Source organism: Dendrobates tinctorius, unplaced genomic scaffold (genome assembly GCF_039654945.1).
Source record: "Dendrobates tinctorius isolate UK_male_01 unplaced genomic scaffold, ASM3965494v1 ptg000015l, whole genome shotgun sequence".
NCBI lineage: Eukaryota > Metazoa > Chordata > Amphibia > Anura > Dendrobatidae > Dendrobates > Dendrobates tinctorius.
Window position 1 is genome coordinate 24,267,994 of NW_027361683.1, and position 22,007 is coordinate 24,290,000.

Consider the following 22,007-nt stretch of genomic DNA (forward strand, 5'->3'; position numbering starts at 1 on the left):
TACTGGTGTGAGCAGGGGGACCTTGCATGCTGTGCAGTATTTTAATGAGAAAAAACTTTGTCCAGCTCCACGATGTAGTGAAAAATATTCTTTATTCACTCAATAGAAATGAGGTTTAAAAGCCAGCATGAGTTACAAGGCATTTTGATCGATCGCATGCCTTGTAACTCATGCTGGCTTATAAACCTCATTTCTATTGAGTGAATAAAGAATATTTTTCACTACATCGTGGAGCTGGACAAAGTTTTTTCTCATTGCCTTGGATTGTGCGCTTTGACACAGCGGTCTCGTGCTCCGATGTTGGAATGCTATGTCTGGTGAGCTGGACTTGTATCCTGCAGTATTTTAATCCATGACCGTGTAGTGTGTTACTAATGACATGAGACTGTGGTCCCAGCTATCTTCGGGTCATTGACCAGGTCCTCTCTGGGCTGATTTCTGACTTCATAGTCATCCTTACCCCACATGGCAAGATCTTGCATGGAGCCCCAGACAGAGGAAGATTGACAGTCATCTTGTGTTTTTTCCATTTTCTAATAATTATGCCAACATTCGTTGCCTTCTCACCAAGCTGCTTGCCTATTGTCCTGTAGCCCATACCAGCCTTGTGCAGGTCTACAATTATGTCCCTGGTGTCCTTAGTCAGCTTATTGGTCTTGACCATGGTGGAGAGGTTGGAGTGTGATTGAGTGAGTATGTGTGGACAGGTGTCTTTTATACAGATAACAAGTTCAATAAAGTGCAATTATTACAGATTAGTGCAGATTAAGAGGGCTTCTTACAGAAAAACTAACAGGTCTGAGAGAGCCAGAGTTCTTGCTGGTTTGTAGTTGATCAAACACTTATTTCATGCAATAAAATGCTAATTATTTAAAAATCATACAATGTGATTTTCTGACTTTTAATTTAGAGTGTCTCTCACAGATGAAGTGTACCTACGATAAAAATTACAGACCTCTCCATTCTTTGTAGGTGGGAAAACTTGCACCATCATCAGTGTATCAAATAATTATTTTCCCCAATGTATACTGTTCTTGCACAGGAGCCACCTTCTGTCTGTGTGTGCCCCTGCATTGGATGTAGCATTGATGTCACACTGACAGCACATCAACCAAAATGTGAACTTACTGGCCCTGATAGCAGCATTCTAGCATAGATGGAACACCCAGCCCTAAAACTGCTGAGCTCCCAGATTGGCTGCCATGCTGTCAACGTGACAACAGCGTGGCAGGCAATACAAGATAATCGACAAGAGCAGTGACAGACTTACTTGTGGACTTTGAGAAGGCGAGTACAGTGTGCTAGCCCATCTGAGAGCAGTATGATGTATAGGCAGAGACCCGGACTCCATTTACTGGGCTGCTTTCTGCAGTTTTATCTCCTGTAAATCTATCAGTTCTCTAACTGCTGAGCTCTGCATAAACCCGCCCCCATCAATGATTAACAGCTTTCTGCACATGCATAGTGTACACAGAAAGAAGCCAATCAGTGGTGGCTGGAGGGTTATACACAGCATATTAATATGGAGAACTATATGGCAGAAGGTTTACTAGCCCTCTAGTGAAAAAAAATTGTGATTTAATTAAAACTACAGTAAGCAGGCCAACAATTAACACTTCAATAGAATCAGGTTTCTGTTACTAAATCATGCCGCTCTCAGACTAGAAGTCAAAAACCTGTGGTTCGATTTCTTTTAACAGATAAACAGGGGCTTTTTTTGATATGACAAGACTTCGTTTTCATTGGTTCCATTTTTGGGTATATACAGTCATGGCTGAAATTGTTGGCACTTTTGAAATTGCTGCAGAAAATAAGACATTTCTCATGGTAAATTGTTGTAAATTATACAGATTTTGGTAGACACATGTCTATTTTTGTGTGGATTGGAAAAACATGAAACAATTTTAAAAAAGGCAATTTTTACATAATTTGACACAAAACCCCCAAAATGGGCTGGACAAAAATGTTAGCAACATTCCAAAATTGTGGGTAAACAACTTTGTTTAAAGCATGTGATGCTCATTCAAACTCACCCGTGGCAAGTAACAAGTGTGGGCAATATGAAAATCACACCTGAAACCAGATAAAAAGGGGAGAAGTTGACTTAATCTTTGCATTATGTGTGCCACACCAAGCATGGAGAACAGAAAGAGGAAGAGAGAACTGTCTGAGGACTTGAGAACCAAATCCCAAGGTTACAAGTCCATCAGAGATTTTAATGTTCCTTTGCCCACGGTGCGTGACACAATCAAGACGTTTACAACCCATGGCACTGTAGCTTCTCTCCCTCAACGGCAGAGAAAAACTGATGAAAGGTAGCAATGCAGGATAATCCGGATGATGAATAACCAGCCCTAATCAAGTTCCAAAGAAATTCAAAGTGTCCTGCAGGCTCAGGGTGCATCGGTGTCAGCAAGAACAATCTGTCGACATTTCAATGAAAATAAACACTATGGCAGGAGACAAAGGATGATCTCACTGCTTACAGACACAAAAAAATAGCCAGACTGCAGTTTGCCAGGATTTACGCAAGCCAAAATCCTTCTCGGATAGCATCTTATGAGACCAAGATCGAGCCTTTTGGTAAAGAACATCATTCTTTTTAACGAAAACAGAATGAGGCCTAGAAAAAAAAAAAAACCCACAGTACCTACAGTCAAATATGGTGGAGGTTCAATATATTTTGGGGTTGTTTTGCTGCCTCTGGCACTGGGTGCCATGACTAAATGCAAGACATAATCAACTCTGAAAATTAACAGTGGATTCTGGGTTGCAATGTAGCAACTAGTATTTCAAAGCTGGGTTTACATCCTACATCTAGCAGGACAATGACTCCAAACATATTTCAAGAAATACCCAGAAATGGATGGAAACAAAACAAAGATTTCTCAAGTGGCCAGCAATGAGTCTGGATCTAAATCCCATTGAATACCTGTGGAGAGATCTTGAAATTGCTGTTGGGAGAACACCCAAATATGAGAGTCCTGGAGCAATCTGGTAAAGAGGAGTGGTCCAAAAAATTCCAGTTGAGAGGTGCAAGAAGCTTGTTGATGGTTATAGGAAGCGATTGACTGCAATATTTATTCCAAAGGGTGTGCAACCAAATATTAAGTTGAGTGGCCAACAACTTTGTCCAGCCCGTTTTCAGGGGGTTTGTGTGAAATTATGTCGAATTTGCTTTCTCTTTTTTTGTGTTGTTCCAATACACACAAAAAGAAAAAAAAAAACCCATGTTGTGACAGGGTCACTGGCACTGTATGTGAGGGGAAATGTGTGAGGAATATTGCTTTCTTCCATGATGTGAAACCCATATGTTTCTCCCCAGCATGCTAGGTGCTAAAAGGGTTAACCACCCATTACAAGGGTCGGGTTTTTAGTGAGTAGGTCAGGTTTTTAGTGAGTAGGTCAGAGATGGGCGGGATGCCTACTCACCATATCTCCACCTCAAGGGTGTGACTGGAAAGTTAAATTTGCAGCCACTGCTTTTTTTTTTTTTTTTCCTCTCTGTGTTGTGTGTTTGGAGAGGAAAGTCTTCAGACGTGGCTCCAGGAGGAGCTGAAGATATATGGTGGTCTGAGCAGGCAAACCTCTCACAGAAAAATCACAGCAAAGGCTTTATTTTTTGTTTTGCAGTTATGCCAGAAAGGCCATATTTATTTTGTCAAACCTTGCCATGGTTTATGCGGTCTTGTAATAAACCAGCAGGTGACTTAACCAAAAAACATTCCTGTGTTTACCTCTGCAAGTAGTCAAGTGAGTCAACCAGTCACAATGTGTATAACAAAGCATGTGTAATTGCTATATTTTTTATGGGAGAAATACTTCATTTTCTGGAACAATTTCAAAGATGCCAACACTATCGGTCACTGACTTTTTGAGGGTCCCCCCCCCCCCACGCACTTTTTTTTTTTAGCCCTTCTACAGTGCCATGATGGTGTGAATTTCCCATGCGAAATAACCAGAGATACAGTTTTGTACTATGGGTCAATACGATTACAGTGATACCCAACTTATAACTTTTTATGGATTACTACTTTTGAATAAGAAAATATTTTAGAAGAAAAAACACCAAAGTTACTTACTGGTAGCCGGCAAGGTGATCTCCTGGCTCCTATGAAACTTAACTACCGTAGGTAGATAGGCCGGATCTGGTCTTAACACTACCCTGTCATCAAAAACCTGAGTGTATGAGGACATATAGACAGGGCCTGCAAGTCGCTCACCCTACGGGCTGATGTTAGGGCCTCTAGCAACACCGTTTTAAATGTGAGAAATTTTGGTGATAACTCCTGTAATAGCTCAAAAGGGTCCCTGGTTAAAGCCTCCAAGACTAGATTCAGGATTCAGGTCCCAGGGAGGAATCTTTGGAACAATGATCAGCCTAGACCTGCTACAAGTTTTTATAAAGCAGGACACCCACCTATTGAATGCTAGGTTGCAATTCTACAGGGCCCTCCCAAGGCTGACACCCGGACCTTGGGGGTACTAGTTGCTAACCCAAGTTGCAACCCAGCCTGCAGAAACTCTAGGATAGGTCCCACCAGCGCTACCTCCCACAAAAGGTTGACCCAAGAATTCCAGGAACTTGTGCCATGTTCTACCATAAATTTTCAATGTGATCGGTTTCCTACCATAAATTCTTGATGTGATCAGTTTCCTAATTTTCAACAGGGTGGAGACTAGCCCTGGTGAGAACCCCTGGTGACTCAGTAGCACCCTCTTAAATTCCAGCCTGCCATATGAAAGCCCTCAACTCAGGAAGTCTGCTTGGACATTTAATGCCTCTTATATGTAGTGCCGTGAGAGACAACAAGTGTGGCTCTGCTAATTGAAACAGGAGGTTTGAAACCTCCATGAGGCCACGGGATTTTGTCCCCCCGGTGGTTGATAAAGGCTACCACTGCTAAATTGTCCGACATGACCTGGGTTTGACGGCCCTGAAGTAACGGGAGAAAATGTCTCAAGGCCTTTTCTACAGCCCAAAGTTCTTTTATATTCGAACCCTGATCTCTTTCTAGAGAAGACCAGGTTCCTTGTACTGAGTGGGGTTCTTAGGTGTGCTCCCCAACCTGAACCACTAGCATCAGTTTTGATAAAGTCCTCGACTGGTCTAAACCGCTGACCTGATGTCAAATGATCCCTTATGGTCCACCAGGTTAGGGAATCTCTTACGGCCAAGGAAAGATGTACTTTTCCTTCTAAACGTCCTTTCAATGATTTCTGCGCTGACAGGACTTCCCACTGCAACGGTCTTAGGTGAAATATGAGCCTAGTAGGGACATCGCCCTCCTCAATGTCATTATAGGCTGCTCTATTGCTGTCAGAGCCAGGCTCCTTATCTTGACCACTTTGCTTTTTGGTAGGAGGCAGAGTTGGCGTTCAGAATCCAGGATCAACCCTAGGAAGGTTTGTACTTTTTGTGGCTCCAACTTTGACTTGAGGGCGTTTTGCACCCATCCTAACTCAGTTAGGGTTAACAATACTTCCTTCACCTGATGAGTACAGTGAGTTTCCGACCTCCCCGCTACAAGGAAGTCGTCGAGGTATGGGATGATTACCATGTCCCAGGATCGAAGGTATGACATTACCTCCGCCATCACTTTGGTGAAGACTCTTGGAGCTGTAGATAGACCGAATGGAAGGGCTGTGTATTGATAATGCCTAACCTGTTCTTGGACCCAGAGAGCTACTCAGGTACTTTTGATATTCCCGTTGGATTGGGATTTGATAGTAGGTATCTTTTAAGTCTATTACTGCCATGAAGCAGTGCTGGAATAACATTTTTATGGCCGTGTTTATTGACTCCATCATGAAGGAGCAATTCTCTACCCACTAGTTGAGTCTCCTCAGGTTGACAATGGTTCTCCAAGAACCGTCCAGCTTTTGTATCAAAAAGAGGGGGGAATAAAATCCCCTTCCTTCCTCCTGAGTTGGGACTTCTCGTAGCACCTGTTTCTGCACTAGACTGAAGACCTCCGTCTCCAGGGTTAGTTGTTCCTCTTGGGACTTTCTGCGAGGTGTTAAAGCAAAGGTCTGCCGAGGTGGACGGATGAATTTTCTTTTTAAGCAGTCTTTGATGATGTTCAGTACCCAACCACTGACGTAGAGGGCCCATTGAAAATGTAGACAGACCCTTTCCTGACCTTAAAGTCCCAATTTTTTTTCTTTCTCCCGGGGGAAAACCCCTATTAAAATTTTCTCCTCTGAAAAGGCCTTTTGGTCTCGCTGGAAAATGGGGAAAGCCTTTCTTTTTATCCCCAGCCTTCTCCAAAATATCCTCCAGCTTCTGTCCAAAGAGGAATTGGCCATCACACGGGATGGAACAGAGTCTATTCTTGGACGGTAAATCACTCCGACACCCTTTTAGCCACAGGGCGCGTCTCGCCGTATTAGACAAGCCTGCCGCCCTGGCTGCGAATCTTACCGAGTCCACTGAGAAGTCTGCTAAGAAGGTTGCTGCCCCTTGCACTAGGGCCATATTGGCTGGCATCTCATTGCGTGGCAACTTATTTCTCAGCTGATCCTCTATCTGCTGTAGCCAGATCATGAGAGCGGGCAGTACATGTCCCCGCTATCCCTGGTTTTAATCCCCCTTCTGCCGCCTCCCAGGTGTGCCTTAAGAATCCATGCGCTTTTTCGTCAAGCAGGTCTCTTAGTACTCCAGAATCTTCTAAAAGACAGGGATATTTGAGGACCTAGCCACAGCCCCATCGATTTTAGGGATTTTTTTCCCAGGTCTTGAGTCTTTCTCCTCAAAAGGGTACCTCCTTTTAGATGAGGAAAGTAAGGTACCAGACCTTTCTGTTTTTTTCCACGCTTTCTCTATTAGCGCTTTAACTTTTGTATTGACAGGGAAGGTGCACTTCCTTTTTTCCTCCAAACATAACATCCTCTAAGGATCTCTGTGTTTTCTCCTCTTTTAGGTCCATCGTAGATCTGACCGCTTTAACCAGTCTCTCCACATCCTCAGCTGTGAAGCACGGTTGGCGCCCAACATCACTGTCCAAGAAGGAGACCGAGGACTGGATAGAGGAGGAGGAGAGGGAGGGGGACAGATCTTTCACGACCATCCCCACCCACAGAGGCTTCAGAGTCCGTAAGAATCTTACAGCTTAACTTGCCCCCTTTTAAGGGCTGCCTTTAAGGAACCTTTTACTTTTGCGCTTATTATGGCTCTAAGGCCGGTGGCAAAGTCAGGAGTCTCTTCCCGTATCATTATACTAATACAGTCAGCGCAGAGTTTCTTCTGCCACTGAACTGTCAGTGAGGCTTTGCAAAGGGCACACTCCTTGTTCTTTGTTTTGGTGCTAGCTTTCCTCGACCCCTGGTGATCAAGCAGAAAATATGGACCCCATTACCATAAGGGTAACATTCTCGTAGATCACTCACCACCACTGTCAATCAAGGGTTCGAAGGCTGGTCAGAGGCACATACAACGTCCCATCTGGATGTTGAGGAGTCCTGTGACCTCCGGGCAGGGCAACTGCTGCTCCTACCACTCGAGCGGCTGCTCCTCCTGGTATGCTGGTGACCAAGCGAGAGCTCCTGCTGCTGCTCCATCTTCAGACACGAGCGTGTCTTCTGTGGTCATCCCTCCTTAAGAGGGATCCACTACGCTCTCCGCCTCCTCCGGTGCCCAAAAAGAGTGCCTGCCTCACCCCGCCATAACGCTGGGACGCGTACAGCCAGCCGACGTTTCTTCCCCTAGGCGCCGCCATATTGGATCTAGCACCGCCTACTGACGTCACGCAGACACGCCCCTTTACCCGCATGATCTGCGCGCCGCGCCAGACACGCGTTACCTGGAAGCAGCCGCCCCTCCTGGAGCTACAGACCGCCAGGACCCCTGACCATGCTGCGCCCACGCCTGCTCGTACGTCGAGGCCCCCGGGACCCGCGGACGGCGCTTTCACAACGCGAAGGCCGGCATAAAGGCGTCCTGCCTGTTCTTCCAGTGCCAGGACAGACATGGGTAAGTAGAAAAAAACAAAAGAAAAAAAATCCTTTAACCACGGTCTTCAGCACAAGGGTCCCTGTCAGGACCGGAAACCCAACTGAGGCGAAGGAGAGGTACTGCCCTTTTATTTTCAGTAGGGTTCCTGGCTTGACTGGGCGGATTCCCTCTCTCAGGTGTGCTGTAACGGGAGAAGGGAAAATTTATTTTTTTTTTGCATCATTTTGAGAACGTTTTAATAAGTACAGAGGTCTATCTAGACTTGTTATTGGCATAAAGACCCATAGTTTTTATTGGTGTCCACATGACTGATGCTTTTTTATATCATTTTATGTGGGACTGGATGAACGACACATGGCATTCTGGAATAGTTTTTCCACCTCTTATTTTTTCAGTGTAAACGGTGTGGGAGAAATAATATTTGTATTGTAGTTTTTTTCATGGATGTGGGGATACCAGATGCGTCTTTGGTACATTTGCTTTTATTAGATTAAATGGACAGCAGGCAGGTGTCAGCGTTTCTGCACGCACAGCAGGGCAAAGAGGCAGGCCTGGTGTCAAGAAAGACAACAGAGAAGCCACTTAATGAATCGCCCCTATTGTTTTGTCACAGGTAGGGCACTTTCAGAATAACTGTACAACAGGCATAACACAATGTACTAGATGCACCTGAAGTTTTGCACTGTTTCATAGTTAAGACTGCAGATCTTACCTCCAGAGGTAGATAAGTGTGCTTTTGCTCTTGCCCCACCTGTAGACAGGGAAGATGAGGGTATTTCAGCTGTAAGTTGTATTTCTGTTTAAAGTATTGGGCTACTGTGCATTCAACAGTCTGACCGCTCTCCAACTGCAGTGGGAACCTAAAACATAAAATAAGATTCAAGACTTAAACATACTGGTTTTTAACCCAAGATATGTACAAGAACCTCTGGCCTTACTTACGTTTGGTGGCTGGCAGGCCTACGGGTCACATTGCAGACTCTGTATTTTCTTTTCATCTGTCCGCAGTGTGTTACTTCCACTTTTAAACCTATCCATATGCATAAAAGTAGTATCAAATGTCTGCAGTAAAACTGCAGGGCCTATTCTGCAAGTGATAATTTTCTTAATATGAAACCTTGTCTAAACTATAAGGCCGTGTTGACCTAATGTGCTCCTGATACGTTTTGCACCATGTTTTTTTTTTTAAAGCATGGCATTTTTTAAAACATGGTTTTCATAAAATGACAGGAAAAAAAAAAAAAAGCAGTGGCAACACAACATGTGAACAAGGACTAATAAAAAAAACCAACCCAACAACAAACATCGAAAACTTGTATGTTACAACCATTCTACAATGGATTACCTTTGATCTCCTTAGTGAATCGCACCCGTTGAGAGTCAGTAAGTGGTTTGGGCTGCTCATCAATGTTTCGAATATCCAGAACCTCACACATGAATTCTATGACTGGCTGTGCCTTGTAGAAAGCAGTAGCAGACACTAAAACAAGGAAAACAAATGGGTAAGGTACAAAAGGAACAAAAGCATCGATCTGTTGATTTTTCCATGAGGTCAGAAATAAATTGATATCTCGATAGTAGAGAGTCCCGACTAGACTACACTCTTTTTCCTGAGGAGAGCCTCATGTGTCGTAGATGAAGCAATGAGAAACGATCTATTACACAATTTTTGGTCATATTAGTTAAAGGGAATCTGTCACCTCATTTTTGGCCTATTAGCTGCGGCCACCGCCATCAGGGGCATATCTACAGTATTCTATTATGCTGTAGATTAGCCCCCGATGTAACCTGAAAGAAAAACAAGTTAGATTATACTCACCGGGGGGGCGTGGTCGGGTGCGGTGGGTGTCGCGGTCCGGCGCCTCCCATCTTCTAGCGATGACATCCTCCTCCTTACTTCTGCCGCGGCTCCTGCACCCTGCAGTACTTTACTCTGCCCTCAACAGGGCAGATAAAGTACGCCTGCGCAGGAGCTGCATCAGAAGTAAGAAGGAGGGCATCATCGCTAGAAGATGGGAGGCACCGAAACGCGACACCCATCGGACCGGACCCCCGGGTGAGTATAATCTAACTCGTTTCTTATCTTTCAGGTTACATCGGGGGCTTATCTACAGCATAACGGAATGCTGTAGATAAGCCCCTGAAGGCGGGGGCCGCAGCCAATTGCCCAAAAATGAGATGACAGATACCCTTTAATCTCTCTTTTTTGGGACAAAGTACAATCAGTGATATGAAGGTTCACAGATCTCGGGCTTGACCTGACTCCTGAGCTTTCCTTGTAAATCACTGCGACATCAACAACTACGATCTTGCAGTCTGCTTCAAAATATCAAAAACCCAGAGCAGGTTTTCCCTAAATCTACCTTAGACACTAGCATGCCCAACACTAACACTTATTTTTAGTCTGCATTGCGATCACAGCTAGGTGTGGGACTGCAATGCACTCTCATGGCCTCCAAACACCTCTGTGCACATCCTTGGGGTAACACACAGCGACCCCTACCTGTGACACAGGTCTCTGCCTCACACTTACGACAGCCTTCATGGATATTGTGATATGTAACATGCTGTTAATTCCGATTATGGCATACTCCGTGCCTTAGGTCTTTTTTGTTTCATATGCATTTTAATAAAGTTAAAAAAAAAAAAAAAAAAGCATAAAAAAGGGAACAGATTTCATAACTTTAGTCAACCATTAATCTAGATAAATAGTGTAGAAAACAAAAGCAAATACCGACGTACAGCAGCGTTTGATTCAGTAATGATCAAATGGAACTTGTAAGATGTGTGTGCTAAACTTGTTAAATAAATAAGAACATTAAATTACTAGTTTTAATGAAATACAAATGGGATTGAGTATTCCCTCTTACCATCAATGTTGAGCATCATATTCCACATGGCTGGGCGTACAGACTGATGGAACCCAAACCAGACCTCACGCCCCCCTCCTAGGGGGTGATAGTAGCCTTCAGGTGGTGAGAAGAAGGAGCGGCCCACTGGCGTATACCTGTAAAGAAATCAGCAAATGCATTCCAGAAATGACAGAGCTAACGTGAAACTTTCTACATTACCTCATATGCCAAGTAGTAAAATGCACTGAAGACAGATCAGGCTCTTACCTCATTGACGCAAGATGCCTCATTGCTACATCTAAAGCCTGCACAGATTCTAGAGGAAGCTGAATTCTTCCACTCCCCAGAGCTTCATGGAGCATCCGCCAGCTTACCACTGCCATCCATTTAATGGACACTTTGAATATCCGATCCTTTCCCTCACCAGGTATGGTTACCTCAAAATCAACCTGCATATCAAAACATGTATAGAATGAAGCCGTAGCTAGTGTAATACTGATTGCTCCAAAAGGGAAATGTAAGGCTTTACCCGTTCATGACCAATAGGCAATGCTGTGACAGTGTATATGTTCTTTTTTCCATCATATACTGGTTTCCTGTCTCCAAAGATCTGTGGCTTGAAATGTTGAACCATATATTCAACAACTTCCCTGAAAGCATAAAACAGATCTCAGAAATAGGGATGATTTATACGATGACAAATAAGAGTAAACCACATAATATAGAGACGGACAGCCCAATTCCAGCAATGTATCACTGACTGGGCTGCTTGCTGCATTTGTTATATAATCCCCATTTTATCTACTGCAGATCTACCAGTTCTCTGAATGCTGAGCTATGTATAACCTTGCTCACATCACTGGATGACAGCTTTCTCTGCACACTGTGAAAGACAGAAAGCTGCAAATCAGTAAGGGAGGACGGATTGATAACAGAGCTCATGAATATGGAGGACTACATGGCAGCAGGTATACCAGTCACCAAAGAGAAAAACCCTGCTGAAAAACCAGGAATCTTATCAAAACTAAAGCAAGCAGCCTAGTAAGTGACATCACTAGAATAAGAATCTCTGTCTACATTATGCACGCTCACGACTTTTTGTAAAAAATCCTAGCGACAGATTCCCTTTAAAATAGTATCATTTTTTTCTTACTAAACAGCACTATATAACACCCGGGGAACCACAGAGGTGGACAATATTAGTAAGCCAGTGAACAGTCGCTTGTTGGAGTTGATGTGTTTGAAAGCAGAAAATATGGGCTGGTATAAGGATCTAAGAGACTAACGGTGACTGAGCTAGAGCATATCCAAATCCGGAGGTTCTAAAGGCCGTTCCCAGAATGCACTGGTTACTACCCACCAATGATCTCCATATACACAAAGTTTAAAAACTGTATAATAACAGAAGTACGGCAGGCACAATTATGAAACAAAGTCTGCACAATCTTTCGATTGCCGCTTATACTGCATAGCACTGCCATCATATTACAATCTCCTATATTTATAACTCCACGCCAAAACACTGGGTGCGTTTGTTAAGATTCACCTGTTGACACGCCTGGGACATTTGTCTGGCTTAATATCCACTTCATAATGGTAGACATCAATCTTGGGAATGTCCACTTCAAAGTAGTTGGCAAGAAGTTTTATTGGTTTCCCAACTGTGCCAATTCCAGGACGACGTGGGGCTTGGAACACTTGCTGTAATGGCGGAACAAGCCCACTTGGGGCTGTTGGCAGAAAAAAAAACAAAAAACAAAAAAAACAAAAAACACACACATGGGTTACATGTACAATGGCTAGGAGATCTTCCAAGCAGAGTTACATTCTGTGGGAAAATTAAGCACAAGTGATCACACATTTTCTCCTAACCCTTATACAGGCTGATCTTTACCAAACGTATTAAAGAGTAATCATCACTGTAATTTTTATTTCATTAGTCAATAGTACACAATTTTATTTCTATAGCACCAACATATTCCGCAGCACTTTACATTATAGAGGAGACTTCTACAGACAATAGACATTACAGCATAACAATAAAAACATAGATCAAAACAGATACCAAGAGGAATGATGGCCCTGCTCGCAAGCTTACATCTATGAGGAAAAAGGGGAAACATGAAAGGTAGATGGTAACAATTGCTTTTATTGTTTGGACCAACCATAGTGTAAGAATCGGGTGTTCCTGTGATGCTGCATGAACCGGTTAACAGTCTAAATATGTAACGGTACAGACACAGAGGGCTATTACAGGTATAAAGCATTTGACAACCTGATGTGAGGAACCTGGTTATGGTAAAAAATTTCGAAAGGGCCACACAGGGATATTTAGGTTAATGCGTTGAGGTGATAGGCCAGTCTGAACAAATGCGTTTTTAGGGCATGCTTAAAAATGTGGGGATTGGGGATTAATCATATTAACCTGGGTAGTGCATTCCAAAGAATTGGCGCAGCAAGTGGAAAGTCTTGGAGACGGGAGTGGGAGGTTCTGATTATTGAGGAGGTTAACCTCAGTTCATTTAGCAGAACGGAGGAAATGGGTAGGGCTGGTAGGCGGAGACGATGGAGGAGATGTAGGGTGGTGCTGAGCCATAGAGTGCTTTGTGGGTGAGGGTAATAAGTTAATACTGAATTCTGGAGTGGATTGGTAACCAGTGTAAGGACTGGTACAAGGTAGAGGCATCAGTATAACGAATGGTGAGGAATATGACAGGTTCAGTTTCAGATGGAGGGAGGACATGATGTTAGAGACAGCGGTAAGACAATCACTGGTGTTTTCCAAAAAGGCAGGCGTGATATCAGGAGAAGTGTATAATTGGGTGTCATCAGCATAGAGATGGTACTGGAAACCAAATCTAATTATTGCTTGACCAATAGGGGCAGTATACAAAGAGAAGAGGAAGGAACCTAGAACCGATCCTTGTGACAAAAAGAGACACGTCACTCCGAGAGTTCAGATGTGGGGTGCACAGAAAAGGATACCAGTCCCAGTTCAATATAGAATAAGAAATCCGGCACGCCCAAATGCAGAAAAATTAGTTTCGTTTTATTCACAGCTTAACAATCCACACGGTGTACATTCTATTTGTTACGTTTCGGTCACTATCATGGACCTTCTTCAGACAAGGGTAAACCTTGCTAATAGTCCAAAAAACTGACACTGTGGGTTCAGAAATGTAGGCAAGTTGCACATGTGGAGCTGTGAGGGGAGCAGCAGAAGGAACAAAGCGCTGACAGAGATGTGCTGTATCGCTATGGTGCAGTGAACCGATCCTTGAGAACCCCAACAGGAATGGGAAGATGAGAGAAGGAGGAACCAGCAAAATATACAGTAAAGGAGCGGTCAGAGAGATAGGAGGAGAACCAGGAGAGAACTGTGTCATTGAGGCCGATGGAACGGAGCATAGTGAGGAGGAGCTGATGATCCACAGTGTTGGACGCTGTGGAGAGATCCAAGAGAATTAGCATGGAGTAGAAATCATTAGATTTAGCTGTTAGAAGATCATTAGAGACTTTATTGAGGGCAGTTTCAGTAGAGTGAAGAGAGTGGAAACTGGATTGTAGAGGGTCGAGGACACAGTTATCTGAGAGATGCCGGATAAGTCGGGCATGAACCAGGCGTTCCAGGAGTTTAGAGATGAAGGGAAGATTAGAGACAGGTCTATAGTTAGCGGCACAGTTTTGGTCGCAGGATGGTTTTTTTAAGTAATGGCTGTATGATGGCCTGCTTAAATGAGGAAGGAAAGATACCGGAAGAGAGCGAGAGAGGTTAAATATTTTTGTTACGTGAGTGGTGACAGCAGGGGAAAGGGACTGGAGGAGATGTGATGGAATGGGGTCACTGGTGCAACTGGTAGGGCGAGAAGATGCAAGGAGCCTGATTACTACTTCTTCTGTTAGTGGTTCAAAATCAGAGAGTGAGCTAGATGCAGTGGGGGAGAGAGGACAGTGCATGGTATGAGGGGATTGGGAGATACACATCACAATAAAGAACATTGTAATATATCTTAGCTAACAACTTTGCTTCTTTCACCTTCTAGATTCGTCCCAATATTCAAGGGTAAAATTCTGTATTCAGTGAAAATAGGTTGTCCCATTAAAGATATCACTGTTGAGGCTTTTAAAAGAAGGAGAAGGAAGGGGCAAGAGACTTTCTGCTGCAAGTTCTCCCGAGACCAGTTACAGTTCTCCATAGAAGTGTATGAGCACCAGCTTTCCTTTCCTATCCCAGTAATGGGAAAATCTGGATTCACAAAAGTCGAATTTTACCTGTGAACTGAGAATATGAGATCAGTTCAGGACGAGAAAGTGGATTTCTATAATGAGGTATATTGTAATTTTTTTTTTTTTATTGTCACGTGTACTATTGGTTTATGAAAAAAATAATTACACTGAAGGTTACTTTTTAAAGAATAAATTGAAATTAAAACATGATGCAACCACTTGTCTCCATTGGGTACATCATCCAATCAAGCCGAGTGGGCAAAGGTCATTACGGGCAAGAATGGCATTTGGTTATTAAAAAAGAAAAAGGCCTTTTTCTTTCTTTTTTTTTCCCCATCACTGAAATGTAAGGCAAAGGTGCTTCGAATTGTCCACTTTGCATCAATATTGTATGATCATTAACGTAGTAAGGTTTAAGATCTAAAATAAAACCACTACATTTTTCTTGGGAAACGGAAATCCTGCTTTGATGGACCTCCAGAACCCACACCAACTAAATCAGGGGCTCCATTCTGAAATGGCCCATTGGATGGGGGTTTAGTCTGTAGACAGAAAAACTATTGGGAGGATGAGAGGGAGGGGGAGCAGTGGCTAAGAGTTTTGTTGAATACTTGCAACAAGAGGCCAAAGATCAGCATCATCATCTTACTATGCCATGGTAACCCTGCAAGGGGCTTCAGAGCTATTTTTCCAATTTCAACAATTATGGGCATGCATACATGAGCTTCTTCACCTTCGCTTCACTGGACACGAAACGGCCTGAATTCTTTGGTGTGAAAACCTAATTGTGCTGTGAAAATCAAGCTTGCTACTGACAAATTATAATAGGGTAAAGCCAGGCTAGTGCACATGTCAACTAAAACATTAAAACTTGTTCATATTTTAGTGTTGGTCTTGCATTGTCAAATTGTATGAAAGCGAAGACACGCATAGTAAAACTAAGAGCATTCTAATCAGTAAATTACCAACCTTGATTTTTGTTCTCCCCACAGATGTGGGGGAAGTGAGCAATATAATTTCAGGTCTGTTAATACAGTATTTTCTTTTATTTTTTTTAATCTATACTTTAAAATCAAATACAAACACCTTGTCAACGTGGTCCCAAGATCATATTGGTTCACTGGACTCAATTTAATAAACAAGCTACAATTCTATTATTACTACCAGAGTCATTATCTAATGGCTGTGCCGACTGCATGGGCAACACTTTGCACTCTAGGAACAGAAAAACTCAGGTGTACGGCTCTGTTAATCAGAGTGGTTTTTTTTAAAAACATATAAAATGTGATATTAAAGCCAGGGTTGTGGAGTCAGTAAGCCAAACCAGCGCCTCGGACTCCTCAATTTCCCAGACTTCTGATTCCACAGCACACAGCACTGCCTCACTACTGAGCATGTACATAAGGTGGAGCAACAGCACCGCCTCACTACTGAGCATGTACATAAGGTGCAGCACCAGCACCGCCTCACTACTGAGCATGTACATAAGGTGCAGCACCAGCACCGCCTCACTACTGAGCATGTACATAAGGTGCAGCACAGCCTCACTACTGAGCATGTACATAAGGTGCAGCACCGCCTCACTACTGAGCATGTACATAAGGTGCAGCACCGCCTCACTACTGAGCATGTACATAAGGTGCAGCACCGCCTCACTACTGAGCATGTACATAAGGTGCAGCACCAGCACTGCCTCACTACTGAGCATGTACATAAGGTGCAGCACCAGCACCGCCTCACTACTGAGAATGTACATAAGGTGCAGCACAGCCTCACTACTGAGCATGTACATAAGGTGCAGCACCGCCTCACTACTGAGCATGTACATAAGTTGCAGCACCGCCTCACTACTGAGCATGTACATAAGGTGCAGCACCGCCTCACTACTGAGCATGTACATAAGGTGCAGCACCAGCACTGCCTCACTACTGAGCATGTACATAAGGTGCAGCACCAGCACTGCCTCACTACTGAGCATGTACATAAGGTGCAGCACCAGCACTGCCTCACTACTGAGCATGTACATAAGGTGCAGCCCCGCCTCACTACTGAGCATGTACATAAGGTGCAGCATCAGCCCCGCCTCACTACTGAGCATGTACATAAGGTGCAGCACCAGCACTGCCTCACTACTGAGCATGTACATAAGGTACAGCACCAGCACAGCCTCACTACTGAGCATGTACATAAGGTGCAGCACCAGCACCGCCTCACTACTGAGCATGTGCATAAGGTGCAGCACCAGCCCTGCCTCACTACTGAGCATGTACATAAGGTGCAGCACCAGCCCTGCCTCACTACTGAGCATGTACATAAGGTCCAGTGCCGCCTCACTACTGAGCATGTACATAAGGTGCAGCACCAGCACTGCCTCACTACTGAGCATGTATTTAAAGTGCAGCACCGCCTCACTACTGAGCATGTACATAAGGTCCAGCACCAGCACTGCCTCACTACTGAGCATGTACATAAGGTGCAGCACCAGCACAGCCTCACTACTGAGCATGTACATAAGGTGCAGCACCAGCACTGCCTCACTACTGAGCATGTACATAAGGTGCAGCACCAGCACCGCCTCACTACTGAGCATGTACATAAGGTGCAGCACAGCCTCACTACTGAGCATGTACATAAGGTGCAGCACCAGCACTGCCTCACTGCTGAGCATGTACATAAGGTGCAGCACCAGCCCTGCCTCACTGAGCATGTACATAAGGTGCAGCACCAGCACTGCCTCACTACTGACCATGTACATAAGGTGCAGCACCAGCACTGCCTCACTACTGACCATGTACATAAGGTGCAGCACTGCCTCACTACTGAGCATGTGCATAAGGTGCAGCACCAGCACCGCCTCACTACTGAGCATGTGCATAAGGTGCAGCACCGCCTCACTACTGAGCATGTACATAAGGTGCAGCACCAGCACTGCCTCACTACTGAGCAAGTACATAAAGTGCAGCACCAGCCCTGCCTCACTACTGAGCATGTACATAAGGTGCAGCACCGCCTCACTACTGAGCATGTACATAAGGTGCAGCACCGCCTCACTAATGAGCATGTACATAAGGTCTAGTACTGCCTCACTACTGAGCATGCACATAAGGTCTAGTACTGCCTCACTACTGAGCATGCACATAAGGTCTAGTACTGCCTCACTACTGAGCATGCACATAAGGTGCAGCACCAGCACTGCCTCACTACTGAGCATGTACATAAGGTGCAGCACCAGCACTGCCTCACTACTGAGCATGTACATAAGGTGCAGCACCAGCACTGCCTCACTACTGAGCATGTACATAAGGTGCAGCACCAGCACTGCCTCACTACTGAGCATGTACATAAGGTGCAGCACCAGCACTGCCTCACTACTGAGCATGTACATAAGGTGCAGCACCAGTACTGCCTCACTACTGAGCATGTACATAAGGTGCAACACCAGCACTGCCTCACTACTGAGCATGTACATAAGGTGCAGCACCAGCCCTGCTTCACTACTGAGTTGCTCCTGTGAGGAATGACGTCAAGGGAAAGGGAGGAGCCTCATGGATTACACCGCTGTGCTCATAACAGGAAGTTGCTGGGCACGTGTGAGTGGGGGAAAATGAGAGGTGTAACCACAGTTAGTTACTATGCCCAGGCAACGCTGAGCTCTTCAGCTAGTTATCCATAAAGGCAGGAGAAGCCAAATACACTCAATATTAAGTTTTCCAACTAAAATGCAGCAAATTACATTGATTTACTATGGAAATGCTTTATTACAAGGCATAAAGGGGCTGTCCAAAAGTGAATAGCTAACATAACTGTATTTAATATCCAACTATCAAACTGCACAAACTAAGCACTTTTGTAACTTACATGAAGTAAAAAAGTTTCCTACTGCTACAGCTCTATGCCTACAAGATGTATACAGCATAAAAAAAACAAATTAAGTAGGCATCATGGAGGCAGACAATGTAGTGCCCAGGTAAATCATACTAAACCATAGGTCTTGACCAGTTAGATATACGGTGAAAGTTTTTCACAAATGAAGCCAGTAGTGCAGCCAATTGTTTTGTTATGGGCTGAAGCAGTAGTGTGGAAACAGCTTTTCTGTGCATTGCATAGCTCTAAATTAAATGCTTTCAGAAAGAATGTTGTAGACTGGCAGATGTCTTACTGACAGACAGCAAGACATCTGCCTACCCAATGGAGAACACCATCCCCCCACTTCTGACAGATTTCATGCAATACTGAACATTTCTTCATGAAGTAGCTGCCCATAAACTCTTATTTACATGGGTCAAATATACAGAAAAATACAAGTCATTGTATGCCAATAAAATAAAAACACAAACGAAAACCTACATTGTAATCTGCCGCCAATTACAGTGGGGGAAATAAGTATTTGATCCCTTGGTGATTTTGTAAGTTTGACCACTGACAAAGACATGAACTGTCTAATTTTAAGGGTAGGTTAATTTCAACATTGAGAGATAAAATATAAAAAATAAAATCCTGAAAATCATATTGTAAAAATTAAATAAAATTTTATTTGCATTTTGCAGTGAGAAATAAATATTTGATCCCTTTGGCAAACAAGAGTTAATACTTGGTGGCAAAACTGCTTTTGGCAAGCACAGTATTCAGACGCTTTTTTGTAGCTGATGATGAGGTTTGCGCACATGTCAGGAGGAACTTTGGTCCATTCCTCTTTGCAGATCATCTCTAAATCATTAAGATGTTGAGGCTGTCGCTTGGCAACTCGGAGCTTCAACATCCTCTACAAGTTTTCTATGGGATTAACGTCTGGAGACTGGCTAGGCCACTCCATGACCTTAACCTGCTTCTTTTTGAGCCACTCCTTTATTGCCTTGGCTGTATGTTTTGGGTCATTGTCTTGCTGTAAGACCCAGCCATTACCCATTTGTAATGTCCTGGAGGAGGGAAGGAGGTTGTCACTAAGGATTTTACGGTACATGGCCCCTTCCATTTTCCCATTGATGAGGTGAAGTAGTCCTGTGCCTTTAGCAGAGAAACACCCCCAAAACATAATGTTTCCCTCCATGCTTGACAGTGGGGACCGCGTTCTTTGGGTCATAGGCAACTTTTCTCTTCCTCCAAACACGGCGATTTGAGTTCATGCCAAAGAACTCAATTTTTGTCTCATCTGACCACAGCACCTTCTCCCAATCACTCACAGCTGCGACCGCAAAAAAAGGCCACGATTTTGCATTTACTTTCTCCCTTCTGATGTGATCGCACATCAAAGGAGAGAGAAATAGGGTCCCCAATTCCCCCCCCGGTGGTCCTCGGGCCCTCCCGCATCCTCCGGTGGGCGCCGCCCTCTTCCGGGAAGAAAATGGCGGGCGCATGCACAGTGTGCCAGCCGAGATCTGCCGTCCGGCACCCGGAAGATTCCAGTCATGGTACATTTTGATCACTGTGATAGAGTTTATCACAGTGATCAAAATAAAAAAAAATAGTAAATGAACCCTCCCTCTTTATCACCCCCTTAGTTAGTGAAAAATAATGAAATAAAGAAAAATATATTTATTTTCATTATTCCATTAGGGTGAGGGTTGGAATTAGGGTGAGGGATGTGTTAGGGTTAGGTTTGTGGTTAGGGTTGGGATTAGGGGTGTGTTGGGGTTAGGTTTGTGGTTAGAGATAGGGTTAGGGTTGAGTTAGAATTGAGGGGTTTCCACTACTTAGGCACATCAGGGGGTCTCCAAACGAGACATGGCACCATTGATTCCAGCCAATTTTGTGTTCAAAAAGTCAGACGGTGCTCCTTCCCTTCCGAGCCCCGACACGTGCCCAAACAGGGGTTTACCCCAGGCCCGGATTGGCAATATAACCAACCGGGCTTTTTCCCGCTGGGCCGCTGTCATGTGGGCCACGAGCGGCAGCGCCCGATCATCTGGCCGGTTGCCAGCGGCTGCGGCCACTGTGGCTCCTGCCGCCGGCCCTCTGTGGGCATGGCGGTGATAGTTTCCAAGTTCCTCCTGCACTGCAGGGAGATAAGCCACCACGCCTCCCCCATGCACCCCATCCTCGCCGTAGCATGAGACCCCCCGCCCCCGCAGCCACTCACAGTGTCGCTTGCCTTCTCTGTTCGCAGGACCTGTGATGAGGTCACAGGAGGGGAGGAGTCAGGGGGTCACATGATCAGGAGCCTTTGTCCAGACCCCTGATCATGTGACCCCCTAACTCCGCCCCTCCTGTGACCTCATCACAGGTCCTGTGCGCACAGCCTTGCCTCTTGGTGTCTGCAAGACTCTGCTGTGCTGTTGGCTGTTGTCATGGTGCTGGATGAGATAAGTATGTGTGGGGTCAGGAGGGGTTTACAGGGTAGATGTTGCAGGGCTGTATGTGTACGAGGTGTACGGAGCGGAGCCGCGTGTGTACGGAGCGGAGCCGCGTGTGCACGAGGTGTACGGAGCGGAGCCGCGTGTGCACGAGGTGTACGGAGCGGAGCCGCCTGTGCACGAGGTGTACGGAGCGGAGCCGCGTGTGCACGGAGCCGAGCCGCCTGTGCACGGAGCCGAGCCGCGTGTGCACGGAGCCGAGCCGCGTGTGCACGGAGCCGAGCCGCGTGTGCACGGAGCCGAGCCGCGTGTGCACGGAGCCGAGCCGCGTGTGTACTTGGTGTACGGAGCGGAGCCGTGTGTTTGGGGTATACGAAGCGGAGCCATATGTGTACGGGATGTACGGAGCGGAGCCAAGTGTGTACGAAGCATACAAAGCGGGCTTTTCCCACGGACACAGGAGTACACGGCGGAGCCCCGAGGAGCATTTTAAAACACACACACGTGATGTTCCACCTGAAGTGATGTGCTTGAAGCTGACCGGAAATGAGATAATTTCTTGAGGAGATTGTAACAGAACCAGGAATGCTTCAGATCCATCACTGTGTCCTCCTCCGACAGCACAGACAGCAGGATCGCCTTGGAATCGGGGATGTCGGCCATGTGAGCGGATCATGATATGTC

General features: G+C 45.0%; 1 protein-coding gene across 1 annotated transcript in view; it reads right to left on the minus strand.

Moving 5' to 3' along the window:
* LOC141075776 (protein argonaute-1) overlaps nt 1-22,007 on the minus strand; it is a 142,191-nt gene that overhangs the window by 51,737 nt on the left and 68,447 nt on the right. The window contains exons 2-8 of the mRNA XM_073562925.1: nt 12,353-12,536; nt 11,336-11,456; nt 11,074-11,255; nt 10,825-10,961; nt 9,300-9,434; nt 8,897-8,984; nt 8,667-8,814 (exon numbers count right to left, since the gene is read on the minus strand). Coding sequence (XP_073419026.1) covers nt 8,667-8,814; nt 8,897-8,984; nt 9,300-9,434; nt 10,825-10,961; nt 11,074-11,255; nt 11,336-11,456; nt 12,353-12,536 — 995 coding nt within the window. The remainder of the gene's footprint in view (nt 1-8,666; nt 8,815-8,896; nt 8,985-9,299; nt 9,435-10,824; nt 10,962-11,073; nt 11,256-11,335; nt 11,457-12,352; nt 12,537-22,007) is intronic.